At 45.0% G+C, this 15,623-nt stretch overlaps 1 protein-coding gene across 1 annotated transcript in view; it reads right to left on the reverse strand.

Moving 5' to 3' along the window:
- ap2b1 (adaptor related protein complex 2 subunit beta 1) overlaps nucleotides 1-15,623 on the reverse strand; it is an 85,698-nt gene that overhangs the window by 57,868 nt on the left and 12,207 nt on the right. Inside the window, exons 9-14 of the mRNA XM_042308979.1 lie at nucleotides 13,239-13,334; nucleotides 12,917-13,032; nucleotides 12,555-12,729; nucleotides 10,839-10,970; nucleotides 10,462-10,721; nucleotides 10,066-10,261 (exon numbers count right to left, since the gene is read on the reverse strand). Of these exons, the coding sequence (XP_042164913.1) occupies nucleotides 10,066-10,261; nucleotides 10,462-10,721; nucleotides 10,839-10,970; nucleotides 12,555-12,729; nucleotides 12,917-13,032; nucleotides 13,239-13,334 (975 nt within the window). The remainder of the gene's footprint in view (nucleotides 1-10,065; nucleotides 10,262-10,461; nucleotides 10,722-10,838; nucleotides 10,971-12,554; nucleotides 12,730-12,916; nucleotides 13,033-13,238; nucleotides 13,335-15,623) is intronic.

Consider the following 15,623-nt stretch of genomic DNA (forward strand, 5'->3'; position numbering starts at 1 on the left):
ATGTAGTTATTAATTTTACACTTTGGATGGTGTATCAATACATTCAGTCACTACAAAGATACAGGAGCCGTTCCTAAATCACTTGCTAGAGAGGAATTTTAAAACAGATTAATGATTGTGATAGGAGAACTTAGGGTGGAGCAACATCATTGTAGTTACTCTACAATACGAACATAAATGACAGAGTGAAAAGTAGTAAGCCTGTACACAATAAAAAAATATTCAAAAACACGCATTATGTCTGCAATAAGGCACTAAAGTAATACTGCAAAAAATGTAGCAAAGGAATTAACTTTTTGTCCTGAATACAAAGCGCTATGTTCTGGGAAAATCCAACACAACGCATCACTGAGTACTAAGAATGGTGGTGGCTGCATGTTATGGGTTTGCTTGTCATCGGCAAGGACTAGGGAGTGTTTTTAGGATAAAAATAAATGGAATAAAGCTAAGCACAGGCAAAACCCTAGAGGAAAACCTGGTTCAGTCTGCTTTCCAACAGACACTGGGAGAGGAATTCACCTTTCAGCAGAACAATAACTTAAAATACAAGGGCAAATATACACTGTAGTTGCTTACCAAGATGACATTGAATGTTACTGAGTAATTCTGACTTAAATCAGCTTGAAAGTCTATGGCAAGGGTTGAAAATGGCTGTCTATTAATGATCAACAACTAACTTGTCAGAGCCTGTAATCGAACCCACAAATGCTGATGCTCCAGATACTCAACTAGTCTAAAGAAGGCCAGTTTTATTGCTAAAATAATTGCAAAAGGGTTTTCTAATGATCAATTAGCCCTTTAAATTTAACTTGGATTAGCTAACACAACGTGCCATTGGAACACAAGAGTGATGGTTGCTGATAATGGGCCTCTGTACACCTACAGTGGGGCAAAAAAGTATTTAGTCAGCCACCAATTGTGGTGGCAGCCACCAAGTTCTCCCACTTAAAAAGATGAGAGAGGCCTGTAATTTTCATCATAGGTACACTTCAACTATGACAGACAAAATGAGGAACAAAAATCCAGAAAATCACATTGTAGGATTTTTAATGAATTTATTTTCAAATTATGGTGGAAAATAAGTATTTGGTCACCTACAAACAAGCAAGATTTCTGGCCCTCACAGACCTGTAACTTCTTCTTTAAGAGGCTCCTCTGTCCTCCACTCGTTACCTGTATTAATGGCACCTGTTTGAACTTGTTATCGGTATAAAAGACACCTGTCCACAACCTCAAACAGTCACACTCCAAACTCCACTATGGCCAAGACCAAAGAGCTGTCAAGGGACACCAGAAACAAAATTATAGACCTGCACCAGGCTGGGAAGACTGAATCTGCAATAGGTAAGCAGCTTGGTTTGAAGAAATCAACTGTGGGAGCAATTATTAGGAAATGGAAGTCATACAAGACCACTGATAATCTCCCTCGATCTGGGGCTCCACGCAAGATCTCACCCGTGGGGTCAAAATGATTCCAAGAACGGTGAGAAAACAGAACCACACGGGGGGACCTAGTGAATGACCTGCAGAGAGCTGGGACCAAAGTAACAAAGCCTACCATCTGTAACACACACTACGCTGCCAGGGACTCAAATCCTGCAGTGCCAGACGTGTCCCCCTGCTTAAGCCAGTACATGTCCAGGCCCGTCTGAAGTTTGCTAGAGAGCATTTGGATGATCCAGAAGAAGATTGGGAGAATGTCATATGGTCAGATGAAACCAAAATAGAACTTTTTGGTAAAAACTCAACTCGTCGTGTTTGGAGGACAAAGAATGCTGAGTTGCATCCAAAGAACACCATACCTACTGTGAAGCATGGGGGTGGAAATATCATGCTTTGGGGCTGTTTTTCTGCAAAGGGACCAGGACGACTGATCCGTGTAAAGGAAAGAATGAATGGGGCCATGTATCGTGAGATTTTGAGTGAAAACCTCCTTCCATTAGCAAGGGCATTGAAGATGAAACGTGGCTGGGTCTTTCAGAATGACAATGATCCCAAACACACCGCCCGGGCAACGAAGGAGTGGCTTTGTAAGAAGCATTTCAAGGTCCTGGAGTGGCCTAACCAGTCTCCAGATCTCAACCCCATAGAAAATCTTTGGAGGGAGTTGAAAGTCTGTGTTGCAGCCCCAAAACATCACTGCTCTAGAGGAGATCTGCATGGAGGAATGGGCCAAAATACCAGCAACAGTGTGTGAAAACCTTGTGAAGACTTACAGAAAACGTTTGACCTCTGTCACTGCCAACAAAGGGTATATAACAAAGTATTGAGATAAACTTTTGTTATTGACCAAAAACTCATTTTCCACCATAATTTGCAAATAAATTCATTAAAAAATCATACAATGTGATTTTCTGGATTTTATTTTCTAATTTTGTCTGTCATAGGCCTCTCTCATCTTTTTAAGTGGGAGAACTTGCACAATTGGTGGCTGACTAAATACTTTTTTGCCCCACTGTATGTATGCCTATGTAGATACTGCCGTTTCCAGCTACAATAGTCATTTACAACATTAACAATGTCTACACTGTATTTATGATCAATTTGATGTTATTTTAATGGACAGAAAATGTGCTTTTCTTTAAAAATAAGGAAATTAATAAGTGACTCTAAAGTTTTGAACGGTAGTGTATGCGTTTAATGTTTCATTAATACATTTTTTTTCTTCCACTTTGGCATTAGAGTATTTTATGTAGATTGTTGACCAAAAAATGACAATTAAATTTGTAACTTTGGAACTTTGGAAAATGTGGAAAAGGTCAAGGGGTGTAAATACTTTCTGAAGGCACTGTACTGTATATACTGATTGTTACAAGCAAAACTACCAAAACTATTGCTGATGGTGAACCTGAACAATCAAAATAAAATCTAATGCAAGCCCCAGTCAGCATGTATAGCCAGATGAGAGTTGTCTCCGGTGCTACTTTTATTCCGGTAAAACACCATTTTCAACAGTGCATTTGATTAAAAATAACCTAGCAAAATACATTGGTTGTCACTCAACTAATAAAGAGCAAGCCATTTTACAAACATTTGAATGCTGAAGGTGATACGCAGATGTGCCAGATCAGGAATAGGCCTACTCTCGTTGGTCAGCATGCAAAGCTTGACTAGGCTACTGATATTGCCTGGGGTTGTTTGGCATGCAAAATGACTTGTAGATCAATGACTGGCAACACAAATACATGCTTAGTTCGACACTGAAGGAGAGGACACAGTTGTCACAAAAGATAAGGTATTTTCAGAAGGTAGAGCAAGAGTCATTTGAGCAAGAAAAATGTGTGAACCGGCATTCATAACGTTTGAAAAGATTTTGTGTCCGAAGCATGCTACATTTGGATCTGTTTGGGGTCCCGCGGACCGATGCACTCATATCTTAAACATTTGAACAGGGACCAATCATATCGGTGAATTGTTACATCCCTAATCGCCCCACATTAAGCTTAGGCCTGCTTTTTTATTTTCTATTTTACAAATACAGTGCCTTTGCGATAGTATTCGGCCCCCTTGAACTTTGCGACCTTTTGCCACATTTCAGGCTTCAAACATAAAGATATAAAACTGTATTTTTTTACGAAGAATCAACAACAAGTGGGACACAATCATGAAGTGGAACGACATTTATTGGATATTTCAAACTTTTGTAACAAATCAAAAACTGAAAAATTGGGCGTGCAAAATTATTCAGCCCCTTTACTTTCAGTGCAGCAAACTCTCTCCAGAAGTTCAGTGAGGATCTCTGAATGATCCAATGTTGACCTAAATGACTAATGATGATAAATACAATCCACCTGTGTGTAATCAAGTCTCCGTATAAATGCACCTGCACTGTGATAGTCTCAGAGGTCCGTTAAAAGCGCAGAGAGCATCATGAAGAACAAGGAACAGACCAGGCAGGTCCGAGATACTGTTGTGAAGAAGTTTAAAGCCGGATTTGGATACAAAAAGATTTCCCAAGCTTTAAACATCCCAAGGAGCACTGTGCAAGCGATAATATTGAAATGGAAGGAGTATCAGACCACTGCAAATCTACCAAGACCTGGCCGTCGCTCTAAACTTTCAGCTCATACAAGGAGAAGACTGATCAGAGATGCAGCCAAGAGGCCCATGATCACTCTGGATGAACTGCAGAGATCTACAGCTGAGGTGGGAGACTCTGTCCATAGGACAACAATCAGTCGTATATTGCACAAATCTGGCCTTTATGGAAGAGTGGCAAGAAGAAAGACATTTCTTAAAGATATCCATAAAAGGTGTTGTTTAAAGTTTGCCACAAGCCACCTGGGAGACACACCAAACATGTGGAAGAAGGTGCTCTGGTCAGATGAAACCAAAATTGAACTTTTTGGCAACAATGCAAAACGTTATGTTTAGTGTAAAAGCAACACAGCTCATCACCCTGAACACACCATCCCCACTGTCAAACATGGTGGTGGCAGCATCATGGTTTGGGCCTGCTTTTCTTCAGCAGGGACAGGGAAGATGGTTAAAATTGATGGGAAGATGGATGGAGCCAAATACAGGACCATTCTGGAAGAAAACCTGCTGGAGTCTGCAAAAAACCTGAGACTGGGACGGAGATTTGTCTTCCAACAAGACAATGATCCAAAACATAAAGCAAAATCTACAATGGAATGGTTCAAAAATAAACATATCCAGGTGTTAGAATGGCCAAGTCAAAGTCCAGACCTGAATCCAATCGAGAATCTGTGGAAATAACTGAAAACTGCTGTTCACAAATGCTCTCCATCCAACCTCACTGAGCTCGAGCTGTTTTGCAAGGAGGAATGGGAAAAATTTCTCTCGATGTGCAAAACTGATAGAGACATACCCCAAGCGACTTACAGCTGTAATCGCAGCAAAAGGTGGCGCTACAAAGTATTAACTTAAGGGGGCTGAATAATTTTGCACGGCCAATTTTTCAGTTTTTGATTTGTTAAAAAAGTTTGAAATATCCAATAAATGTCGTTCCACTTCATGATTGTGTCCCACTTGTTGTTGATTCTTCACAAAAAAATACAGTTTTATATCTTTATGTTTGAAGCCTGAAATGTGGCAAAAGGTCGCAAAGTTCAAGGGGGCCGAATACTTTCGCAAGGCACTGTATATAGCAAATAAAACTATTATTGCTCTGTGTTCAATCTGGAGCCACAATATTCTTTATAGAAGTATTTAAACCCAAGCTCTGACTGCGAGAAGAGAGCCCTTGGACGTTATCAGTGCTAAACTAACTACTGAGGGCTGTTTCAGTTCAGGGCTCTTTGCCTTTCATTAAAAACCCATATTGATTCCATTAATTGGCCGAATTGGCTTACAGGTCTGCAGAATGGCTGATCAGAGGCAAGAGAGTAGCTTTCACTCCCCACTGTAATTGCTCAGCAGAGTGGTTTAAACATTGTGTAGCAGCACAGCGGTAATATGTCCCAGATTGGACTCTCCAACTTGGAATGGAGTCACTGCAGTTTTAATGACTGTCCAATTAAGATTTAATTGGAAACCCTTTATAATCTGAGAGCGCCACCCAAGACGTATAAGGAACACAGCGAGACAGCCGGAATAATCACTTATCACGATGAGGCCCCGCTCTATGCGGCAGGCAAGACGCAACCCCTAATTCGCTACGCTGAACTCCCCGCCCAACTACAGTTACCCTGGCCTGGATAATGCCAATTAACAAATGTGCCGATCTTTGGAAAAGGTTTTGGAGTGAGGTGGTGTATCTAGGACAATATGATTCCTCATGGTTGAGCTTACACATTGTTTTATCTCAATCGAAGGTGTAGTCTCTTGAAAATGTCAGCTAACAAATTAACATCCAGAGCAGGGACTTCCCACCTCAGTGCCAATTCACCCATCCCCTTCTGAACCTACTCTCTCCTGTGGGTGATCATTAAAATGATAAATACATACAATTCCATGTGAATTCACAATGCATAAAATGGTCCTATTGCGTATGGTGATCCTATTGCGTATGGTGATCCTATTGCTTATGGTGATCCGATTGCGTATGGTGATCCGATTGCGTATGGTGGTCCTATTGCGTATGGTGGTCCTATTGCGTATGGTGGTCCTATTGCGTATGGTGGTCCTATTGCGTATAACCGCAAGGGGGTTAATGAAGTTCTATATACAGCAGTCATAGGCTGAATCTCAACACTTGGCCCCTAAGCCCTTTATCGAGTGGCCACTTGCTGTTGTGTTCAATAGTGATCACTTGAGTCCGCAAGTGGTTTGGCCAAAATAAGTATTGAGACAATGCACCCTCGATGTCCCAACTGCATTCTAAATCCATCCATCTTGTGCATGACTCAATCGCTATGAAACACAGGCACTGGGCAGAGACACATACTCTGAGAAAGCGAAAACGTCTCTCTAGTCCTGCACACACTATGTGCAAGTATAATGGCCGCCGGTGATTTCATCAGCTGATTTAGCTTGTTGTACCCTGCCTGCTTCTAACGATCTTCACTGAAACACAGAGATAATAGCTAATTTGTCCTGGGATATAATCATTGGGTTGTTATTTGACATGAAATGCACAAGGTCCTCTACTCTGACAATGAATACACATATAAAAGGGTAATCGAGTTAGTTTCCAGTAATCTCTCCTCCTTCCGGCTTCTTCTTCTTCGGACTTAATATGGCGGTTGGCAACCAACTTTAAGGTGCATTACCACCACCAACTGGATTGGAGTGTGGACCTCAGTTCATCTTTCAATCACCCACATGGGTATATGCTCCTAAAAACCAATGAGGAGATGGGAAAGACAGGATTGCAGCGTGTCAAGCGTCACAAATAGAACCAAGTTCTATTTTAGCACCTGGCTACGCAGGTGCTCGTTGATGCGTGCGAGCAATGTAGGTGCAATGAATGAATAACATGTATGTGTACATTTATTTTGTAACGCTCACGTACATGATGCGAGCGGTGAGGTCAGCATGACATGTAAGGATGTTCGTCACTGCACTGATAAACAGAGTGTAGCTTGTCAATTATTTACAATAATTTGACAGCTTGCTGTTGAAGTTGTAGACATGTTCCCAGCAGTCAGTTCGTACTTCAGCATATTTCCAAAGCACCAATCGTTACATTGTAATGTTGGGTCTGCTAGAAGCACAGCGCAGCAGCTTAGCAGACTCAATTATACTGTACTGACTCGTGGAAGAGCAGGCTGTTCGCTGCTGTTGCTTGCCTTTCTCTGTCATTTTTCAAACTTAATCACAATGATGTGCAGAGCGCTTAATATTCATGGCAAATCATTTGAAAGATGCATATCTACTAACGTTACAGCACTGTTGCATTAGGTATTTGTTTAATTTAGATGTTTCCATTTATGATAATGATCTGGACCTGTTAGTGGTAGTGTGATTTTAATTTTGTGAAAAAAAAGTTGTTTGGTAAGGGATTTTTTATTAACGTTAAACATTCTAATTTAGTTTAATCATTCACACCCCTAATTGCTATGGCAATGAGCTACCCTTAAGCTGCTGCAGAGACAAATGCCAATACCTAATGTATTGTCATTTACTTTCTAATAAATGGTTAAATTAATACATGGTGTTTCCTTTCTTAACAACATTTTGGTGGCTACAACACTACAAGCTACAACACTATTTTGTATGTACAGTCGTGGCCAAAAAATTTGAGAATGACACAAATATACATTTTCACAAAGTCTGCTGCCTCAGTTTGTATGATGGCAATTTGCATATACTCCAGAATGTTATGAAGAGTGATCAGATGAAATGCAATTAATTGCAAAGTCCCTCTTTGCCATGCAAATGAACTGAATCCCAGAAAAACAATTTCCACTGAATTTCAGCCCTGCCACAAATGACCAGCTGACATGTCAGTGATTCTCTCGTTAACACAGGTGTGAGTGTTGATGAGGACAAGGCGGGAGATCACTCTGTCATGCTGATTGAGTTCAAATAACAGATTGGAAGCTTCAAAAGGAGGGTGGTGCTTGGAATTATTGTTCTTCCTCTGTCAACCATGGTTACCTGCACGGAAACATGTGCCGTCATCATTGCTTTGCACAAAAAGGGCTTCACAGGCAAGGATATTGCTGCCAGTAAGATTGCACCTCAATCAGCCATTTATCGGATCATCAAGAACTTCAAGGAGAGCGGTTCAATTGTTGTGAAGAAGGCTTCAGGGTGCCCAAGAAAATCCAACAAGCGCCAGGACCGTCTCCTAAAGATGATTCAGCTGCGGGACCGGGGCACCACCAGTACAGAGCTTGCTCAGGAATGGCAGCAGGCAGGTGAGAGTGCATCTGCACGCACAGTGAGGCAAAGACTTTTTGAGGGTGGCCTGGTGTCAAGAAGGGCAGCAAAGAAGCCACTTCTCTCCAGGAAAAACATCAGGGACAGACTGATATTCTGCAAAAGGTACAGGGATTGGACTGCTGAGGACTGGGGTAAAGTCATTTTCTCTGGTGAATCCCCTTTCCGATTGTTTGGGGCATCCGGAAAAAAGCTTGTCCAGAGAAGACAAGGTGAGCGCTACCATCAGTCCTGTATCATGCCAACAGTAAAGCATCCTGAGACCATTCATGTGTGGGGTTGCTTCTCAGCCAAGGGAGTGGGCTCACTCACAATTTTGCCTAAGAACACAGCCATGAAAAAAGAATGGTACCAACACATCCTCTGAGAGCAACTTCTCCCAAACATCCAGGAACAGTTTGGTGACGAACAATGCATTTTCCAGCATGATGGAGCACCTTGCCATTAGGCAAAAGTGATAACTAAGTGGCTCGGGGAACAAAACATTGATATTTTGGGTCCATGGCCAGGAATCTCCCCAGACCCATTGAGAACTTGTGGTCAATCCTCAAGAGGCAGGTGGACAAACAAAACCCCACAAATTCTGACAAATTCCAAGCATTGATTATGCAAGAATGGGCTGCTATCAGTCAGGATGTGGCCCAGAAGTTAATTGACAGCATGCCAGGGCGGATTGCAGAGGTCTTGAAAAAGAAGGGTCAACACTGCAAATATTGACTCTTTGCATCAACTTCATGTAATTGTCAATTAAAGCCTTTGACACTTATGAAATGCTTGTAATTATACTTCAGTATTCCATAGTAACATCTGACAAAAATATCTAAAAACACTGAAGCAGCAAACTTTGTGGAAATTAATATGTGTCATTCTCAAAACTTTTGGCCACGACTGTAGACGGTCTGACACCATTTCTTTCCTATCCGTAGAGTAGAACAACCGCTGCTGCTGTCCCTTCAGGCTAGGGAACACAATCACCAGCTAATATCATTAAAAAGCTATAATGACTTTGTCAAGAGGAGGAAGTTTTCATAAAACACAAGACATTAATAAAGCTTCCTAAAAAGCAGCTGCTCGTTCCAGAGCAGTCCCAAAACAAGACCTGCATGCCAAACCACACTCAAATCATTATCACATTGTTACACCATGGATGGAAATTTGCTTTTTATAGCTGGCTAAGTAGGACGTTTAGTAAAACTGATATGTTAAATAATAGGCACCATCTTGTCACCCAAAACAAGTAATCTGTATAAAGCCCAAAACAATCTTGACAGTGCAGTAATATTAGCAACTGACAAGATGCTACTATCCTGTACCATTTGGACCAAACTTTGGTTTGCTGTGTGCGTGCCAGTACCACCATGGCGTGCCAAGCCTCCGCCTCGTGTCTCTCGGCTGTATTGAGATATCAGTGTGACGCTGCATCGTGACGCCCCTGCCCTGTCTGCCTCTCTGTACCAGCGTCTGGCAGATCAATCAGGGACAGGGAGACCAGCTTCTCACTGATATAGTGGATATCTATGGCCACAGCTCAGCATACACCACCCTCGCTGTGTCAGCCAGAAGCCCCTACATCAGCTCAACTCAGACCGGGGAACGCACACTGACAGCCACGCTAAAAGGAGACATACTCTCCACATTGTTCATGGCACAATAAAACATCAATCAGGAAGAATGCTGTCCTATTGATCCCTCATGGACTACATGTACAATCCAACCATCCCAGCAGAGATAAATAAACCTTTACGTGAGTATGTTGTGTGTGTATCTCTCACTCACCAGGCTGTCGAGGCCTCCGCCCAGCAAGTCGACAGCGCCCATCTGCATGGAGGAGACCTGGGGCACATTGACGGGGGGACCCAGGTCCAGGTTGAGCAGGTCTCCCAGCAGGTCTCCCTGGGAAGGGATGACTGACTGGGCCTGTTCAATAGGGACCACTGGCCCTGCGCTCACAGGGCTCTCGCCTGTGTCAATGCTGAGAGGCAGGCACAGATATACAGTATTTAATTAATATTTTATTTAAGTTATATGGGGGAGCAGATCTTGGTATTTGTTTGTAAGCAATGATTGCCTATGTGTTGTGCTAGACGGTGAGGGACGTGTTGTTTGGGGGTTAGGTGAGTGTGTCTTCTGGGACTTTGGTAACTGAGTAACTTCCTGGTAACTGTGTCTCACCTGCCGTGCTGGATGGGCAGGTGCTTGCGATGGATGCCATGGCTGCCCTCCACGAAGGCATTGGGGGGCTTGTGGTAGACGGAGGCTAGGGAGCCAATGTGGCAAATGAGCTCGTCCAGCAGGGTGGGCTCAATCAGGTCTGTCTCCTCCGAGATCAGGGGCTTTTCGGACAAGACCACCTCCTTGGCCGTTACCGGATCGGTGGACAGCAGGCGCCAGTAGATGTAACCCCTGTCACGCAGATCAGGGTTGTCGGAGTCCTAGGAGGACACAAGGGAGAAGAATCACAGTTGAAAATAGATATTGATGAGTTTAAGTTTGGGACAGTTTGAAAAAAAAGAGGGAGACGTGTTGGTGTGTGTATGTGTGTGTCTCACCTGTGTGGCCAGACTGAGGACCTGCTGCACCAGCTCCTGAGTCTCAGAGGGCTTCTTGAGGAAAAGCTTGACGATGGCTGTGAGAAGAGTGAGCTGGACCTGAAACAACACACCCCCAAGGCTGTGAATGGTCTGACCCAACCTCATACCTGCTCAAATAGTGAAAGTGGCTGCCAAACCCAGATAATAAAGGTTATTACTGTTAGGGCCGGACCAAATCAACTCCTAGCACCTATCCCTAAGGCACATGTGTAGTAGATATGAAAGGCTGACTTTAATGAAAGCAATATAGCAGAAATTACAGACAAGGGCAAAGTGGAGCTATAACCATATCCAATCCAGTCTTTGCCCTAGTTTAATTTCTGTCAGGGTGTAAAAGTCCCAAACGCATCATCCAGGCAATCTGGCATTAAGATTGTCAAATGAAACCAGCAGATTTATATTAAGTGTCCTGGGGGTAGAGGTAGATTAGAAATTGGGCAGAGGACTAGGGTTGCTGACCTCAACTAACCTGGGCACTCCGCTCTGGGACAACTGACTCGAGTGCTCTGGGACAACTGACCTGGGCGCTCCGCTCCGGGACAACTGACTTGGGCGCTCCGCTCCGGGACAACTGACTTGGGCGCTCCGCTCTGGGACAACTGACCTGGGCGGTCCGCTCCGGGACAACGGGACAACTGACCTGAGGGGGCGGTCCTGACCTCCGCTCCGGGACAACTGACCTGGGCGACCTGAGGGGTCCGCTCCGGGACAACTGACCTGGGCGCTCCGCTCCGGGACACTGACCTGACCTCCGGGCGACCTCCGCTCCGGGACTGACCTGAGCGCCCCGCTCCGGGACTGACCTGAGCGCCCCGCTCCGGGCTGACCTCCGCTCCGGGACAACTGACCTGAGGGGTCCGCTCCGGGACAACTGACCTGAGCGGTCCGCTCCGGGACAACTGACCTGAGCGCTCCGCTCCGGGCTGACCTGAGCGCCCCGCTCCGCTCCGGGACACTGACCTGAGCGCCCGCTCCGGGACAGCGCTCCGCTCCGGGACAACTGACCTGAGCGCTCCGCTCCGGGACAACTGACCTGAGCGCTCCGCTCCGGGACAACTGACCTGAGCGCTCCGCTCCGGGCGCTCCGCTCCGGGACAGCTGACCTGAGCGCTCCGCTCCGGGACAACGGCCTGAGCGCTCCGCTCCGGGACCTGAGCGCGCTCCGGGACCGACCTCCGGGACAGCTGACCTGAGCGCTCCGCTCCGGGCGACCTGAGCGCTCCCGCTCGGGACCGACCTGAGCGCTCCGCTCCGGGACAACTGACCTGAGCGCTCCGCTCCGGGACAACTGACCTGAGCGCTCCGCTCCGGGACAACTGACCTGAGCGCTCCGCTCCGGGACAACTGACCTGAGCGCTCCGCTCCGGGACAACTGACCTGAGCGCTCCGCTCCGGGACAACTGACCTGAGCGCTCCGCTCCGGGACAACTGACCTGAGCGCTCCGCTCCGGGACAACTGACCTGAGCGCTCCGCTCCGGGACAACTGACCTGAGCGCGCTCCGGGACAACTGACCTGAGCGCTCCGGGACAACTGACCTGAGCGCTCCGCTCCGGGACAACTGACCTGAGCGCTCCGCTCCGGGCGCTCCAGCGCTCTGGGACACTGACTGACGCTGCGTGCTGAGCGCTCCGCTCCGGGTGACCAGCGCTCCGCTGGAAGCCCTCCAGGAAGCGCTCTCCAGCAGCTCGCTCGGGCGACCTGAGCGCTCCGCTCCGGGTGACCGAGCGCTCCTCTCAGCGACCTGAGCGCTCCGCGGGACCTGACCGATCCAGATCATGGCGGCACGCGCATCCGGCTCGTCCAGAGAATCCAGGTTCTCACACAGCGTGGCGATGATGCTTTCATACCTGAGCAGAGAGAGAAAGTATAAAGGGTCAGGGTATAAACTAGTGTCTGTCTGGGGCTATACAAAGGTCTTGTATAGACACAGACAGTGGCAGTATAGCCCCTACTGAAAAACAAAAGAAAAGAACGAGGAAAAAATTCTCAAACTTCATTGATTATTATTGGGGATGGAGGGAAAAGGACACCTACTTGTTGGGGTATTTGCGGAAGATGTCCCTGATGACCACGATGGCCTCCTGCACTACATAGTTGACCTTGGTCTGGATGAGGTCTAGCAGGGTGCTAACACAGCGCTCAGCAGATTGCTAAAAAGGAGACAACAGGAACAGAGTCAACACTGACCCAAAACTGTTTTTTTCACAGTGGTCAAAGTACCTAGTTTAAACTCCTTCAAACAACTTTATAGGACTGGATGGCACTTTTTTGGAACAGCTATAAAATCTGAAGTTCAGATAGACATTGATCAGAGATCCTCTGTGTGTCCGTCTATGATGGTGTCTCAGATTCCAACCTCCACTTTGATGGCACAGCGCCCGATGGCCCTCACTGCCTTACGCACAAAGTCAACGTCTACCTCAGTGGCATACTCCTTCAGCTCAGCCAACACCTGGGAAGAGAGCAGGGCATATGAGTGAAAAACATCACACACACACGGTGGGAGGACATGCAAACATCTTGACACTGTAAGAAAATGGGTTGAGGAGATAAGGTTGAGGTTAGTAAAATTGTGTACACACACAAGTGTAAGCTACCCAAGGCCAGTCAGAGAAGCTACCAAAGCCTCCCTCAGAGATGGTGTTTATCCAGGGAGTCTCTCTGTTGGACTGTAATGGCAAATTTACAGCAAGATTGTCCGAGCCTGCCTTAGCTGTCAATCACGCTGACAGCTATCTCGGCTCTTCACAGCGAAGGAAGCGAGCACATCCTATCTAAAACGTGTGTTCATTAAGGCATCGTCTGACAGGAGCCGCTAAGAGCACCAGATAAGACTGATTAGGAGTGAAGCATTGGGATATGAACGTTTCTGTTGAAATTAGTCTTCAATATAGAGGTGCGGCTGAACAGATGGATCCAAGTCGGGGTTAGAGTATGCTATGCTTTCTGAGGGCCATGTTGTTATGTTAACAAAATGTTATATTTCTGGGGGGCAATACCATTATTATAAGTCAAACATATGTAACAGTATAACTTTAGACCCTCCCCTCGCCCATACCCGGGCGCGAACCAGGGACCCTCTGCACACATCAACAACAGTCACCCACGAAGCATCGTTACCCAAAAGCCGCGGCTCTTGCAGAGCAAGGGGAACTACTACTTCAAGGTCTCAGAGCAAGTGACGTCACCGATTGAAACACTATTTAGCGCGCACCACCGCTAACTAAGCTAGCCGTTACACATACACAGTACTGAGCTAGCTTCACCAAAATGGTACAATGATAGTTTTCTGTGTAGAGTGACTAAGTATATAATGATGTACAGTAAATCATCAGAAATTAACACCCTAATACACTGAGTGAACAAAACATTAGGAACACCTGCTCTTTCCATGACTGACTGACCAGGTGAAAGCTATGATCCCTTATTGATGTCACTTGTTAAATCGACTTCAATCAGTGTAGATGAAGGGAGGAAATAAGGATTTTTAAGTTTTGAGACAATTGAGACATGGATTGTGTATGTGTGCCATTCAGAGGGTGAATGGCCAAGAAAATATTTAAGTGCCTTTGAATGGTAGTAGCATGCACATTTTGACAGATGGAATTGCATGACTTTCACCAAATTTCCATGACCAACAACTGGTGGCATCCCTATTTACGTATAGAAAAGTGTGGTATCGACACAGGGAGGCTGCTCTCTGATCCCATGTACCATCTCCTGTCATTGAGCAAGGCACTTAACCCCCCACAAAGTAGAACCCCTGCTAGGCAACTGTATGAAACACATGTGGTCAGCCCTCAGTGTGTAGAGCTACTGGGTGTTCAGGCTCTTGATCAAGCCCTTTAATAAGGTCTGGTTGAGCAGTTCATTTCTAAACTGTGATTTGTCAGAGGGGGACCTGAATAAAAACCTGCACAACCATTAGTTCTCCTGGAGGATGGTTGACCACCCTGAATGTAAAACATTGCAACATTACAAATAAGTTATGCCTTTTGAAATAATTTGCTCATTCAATATATCAAAGATCAAATTAATATTGTAGGCTACAATTCTTTTTATTCAGCTGAAGCAAGCACAAAAATGTCCAGAAAATGTACCTTTTCTAGTTTAGTCATAATTATCTTAGCTACATTAGAGTTGTTTACTTTGCAGGCTGACTTATCTATTGTGTTACAATGTCCCATACATTGGATGCTCAAATCAATTGGAAGTATCTATAAAACAAGTTTTGAAGCAACATAATCCAAAAGAAAGGTTGCATCTAATGTTTATTCCTAAAAATAATGTTCACGATTCACAAATTATTATTTTGATTGAACCGAATCCCAACTAATTTAACTAGGCAAGTCAGTTAAGAACAAATTCTTATTTTCAATGAGGGCCTAGGAACTGCCTTGTTCAGGGGCAGAACGACAGATTTGTACCTTGTCAGCTCGGGGGTTTGAACTTGCAACCTTCCGGTTACTAGTCCAAGTCTCTAACCACTAGGCTACCCTGCCACGATGTAAATTGTTCAAAAAAGTAAATAATCTTTGTATGACCTTATTCGCGAGTGTCGGTGGAAAGTTTTTTGGGACATGACGAAACCATTAATACATGCTAAAAATAGCTTAACAGTTCATTAGAGGGTACAATATATATTTTGAATTGGCTACCTAGTTAATTTTATAGGCCTACCTGCTGATGCAATGTCTGACTGTCTCTCTGTCCTTGAGCAACGGCCCACTCGTCTTGCACT

This window comes from Oncorhynchus tshawytscha, linkage group LG30 (genome assembly GCF_018296145.1).
Source record: "Oncorhynchus tshawytscha isolate Ot180627B linkage group LG30, Otsh_v2.0, whole genome shotgun sequence".
NCBI lineage: Eukaryota > Metazoa > Chordata > Actinopteri > Salmoniformes > Salmonidae > Oncorhynchus > Oncorhynchus tshawytscha.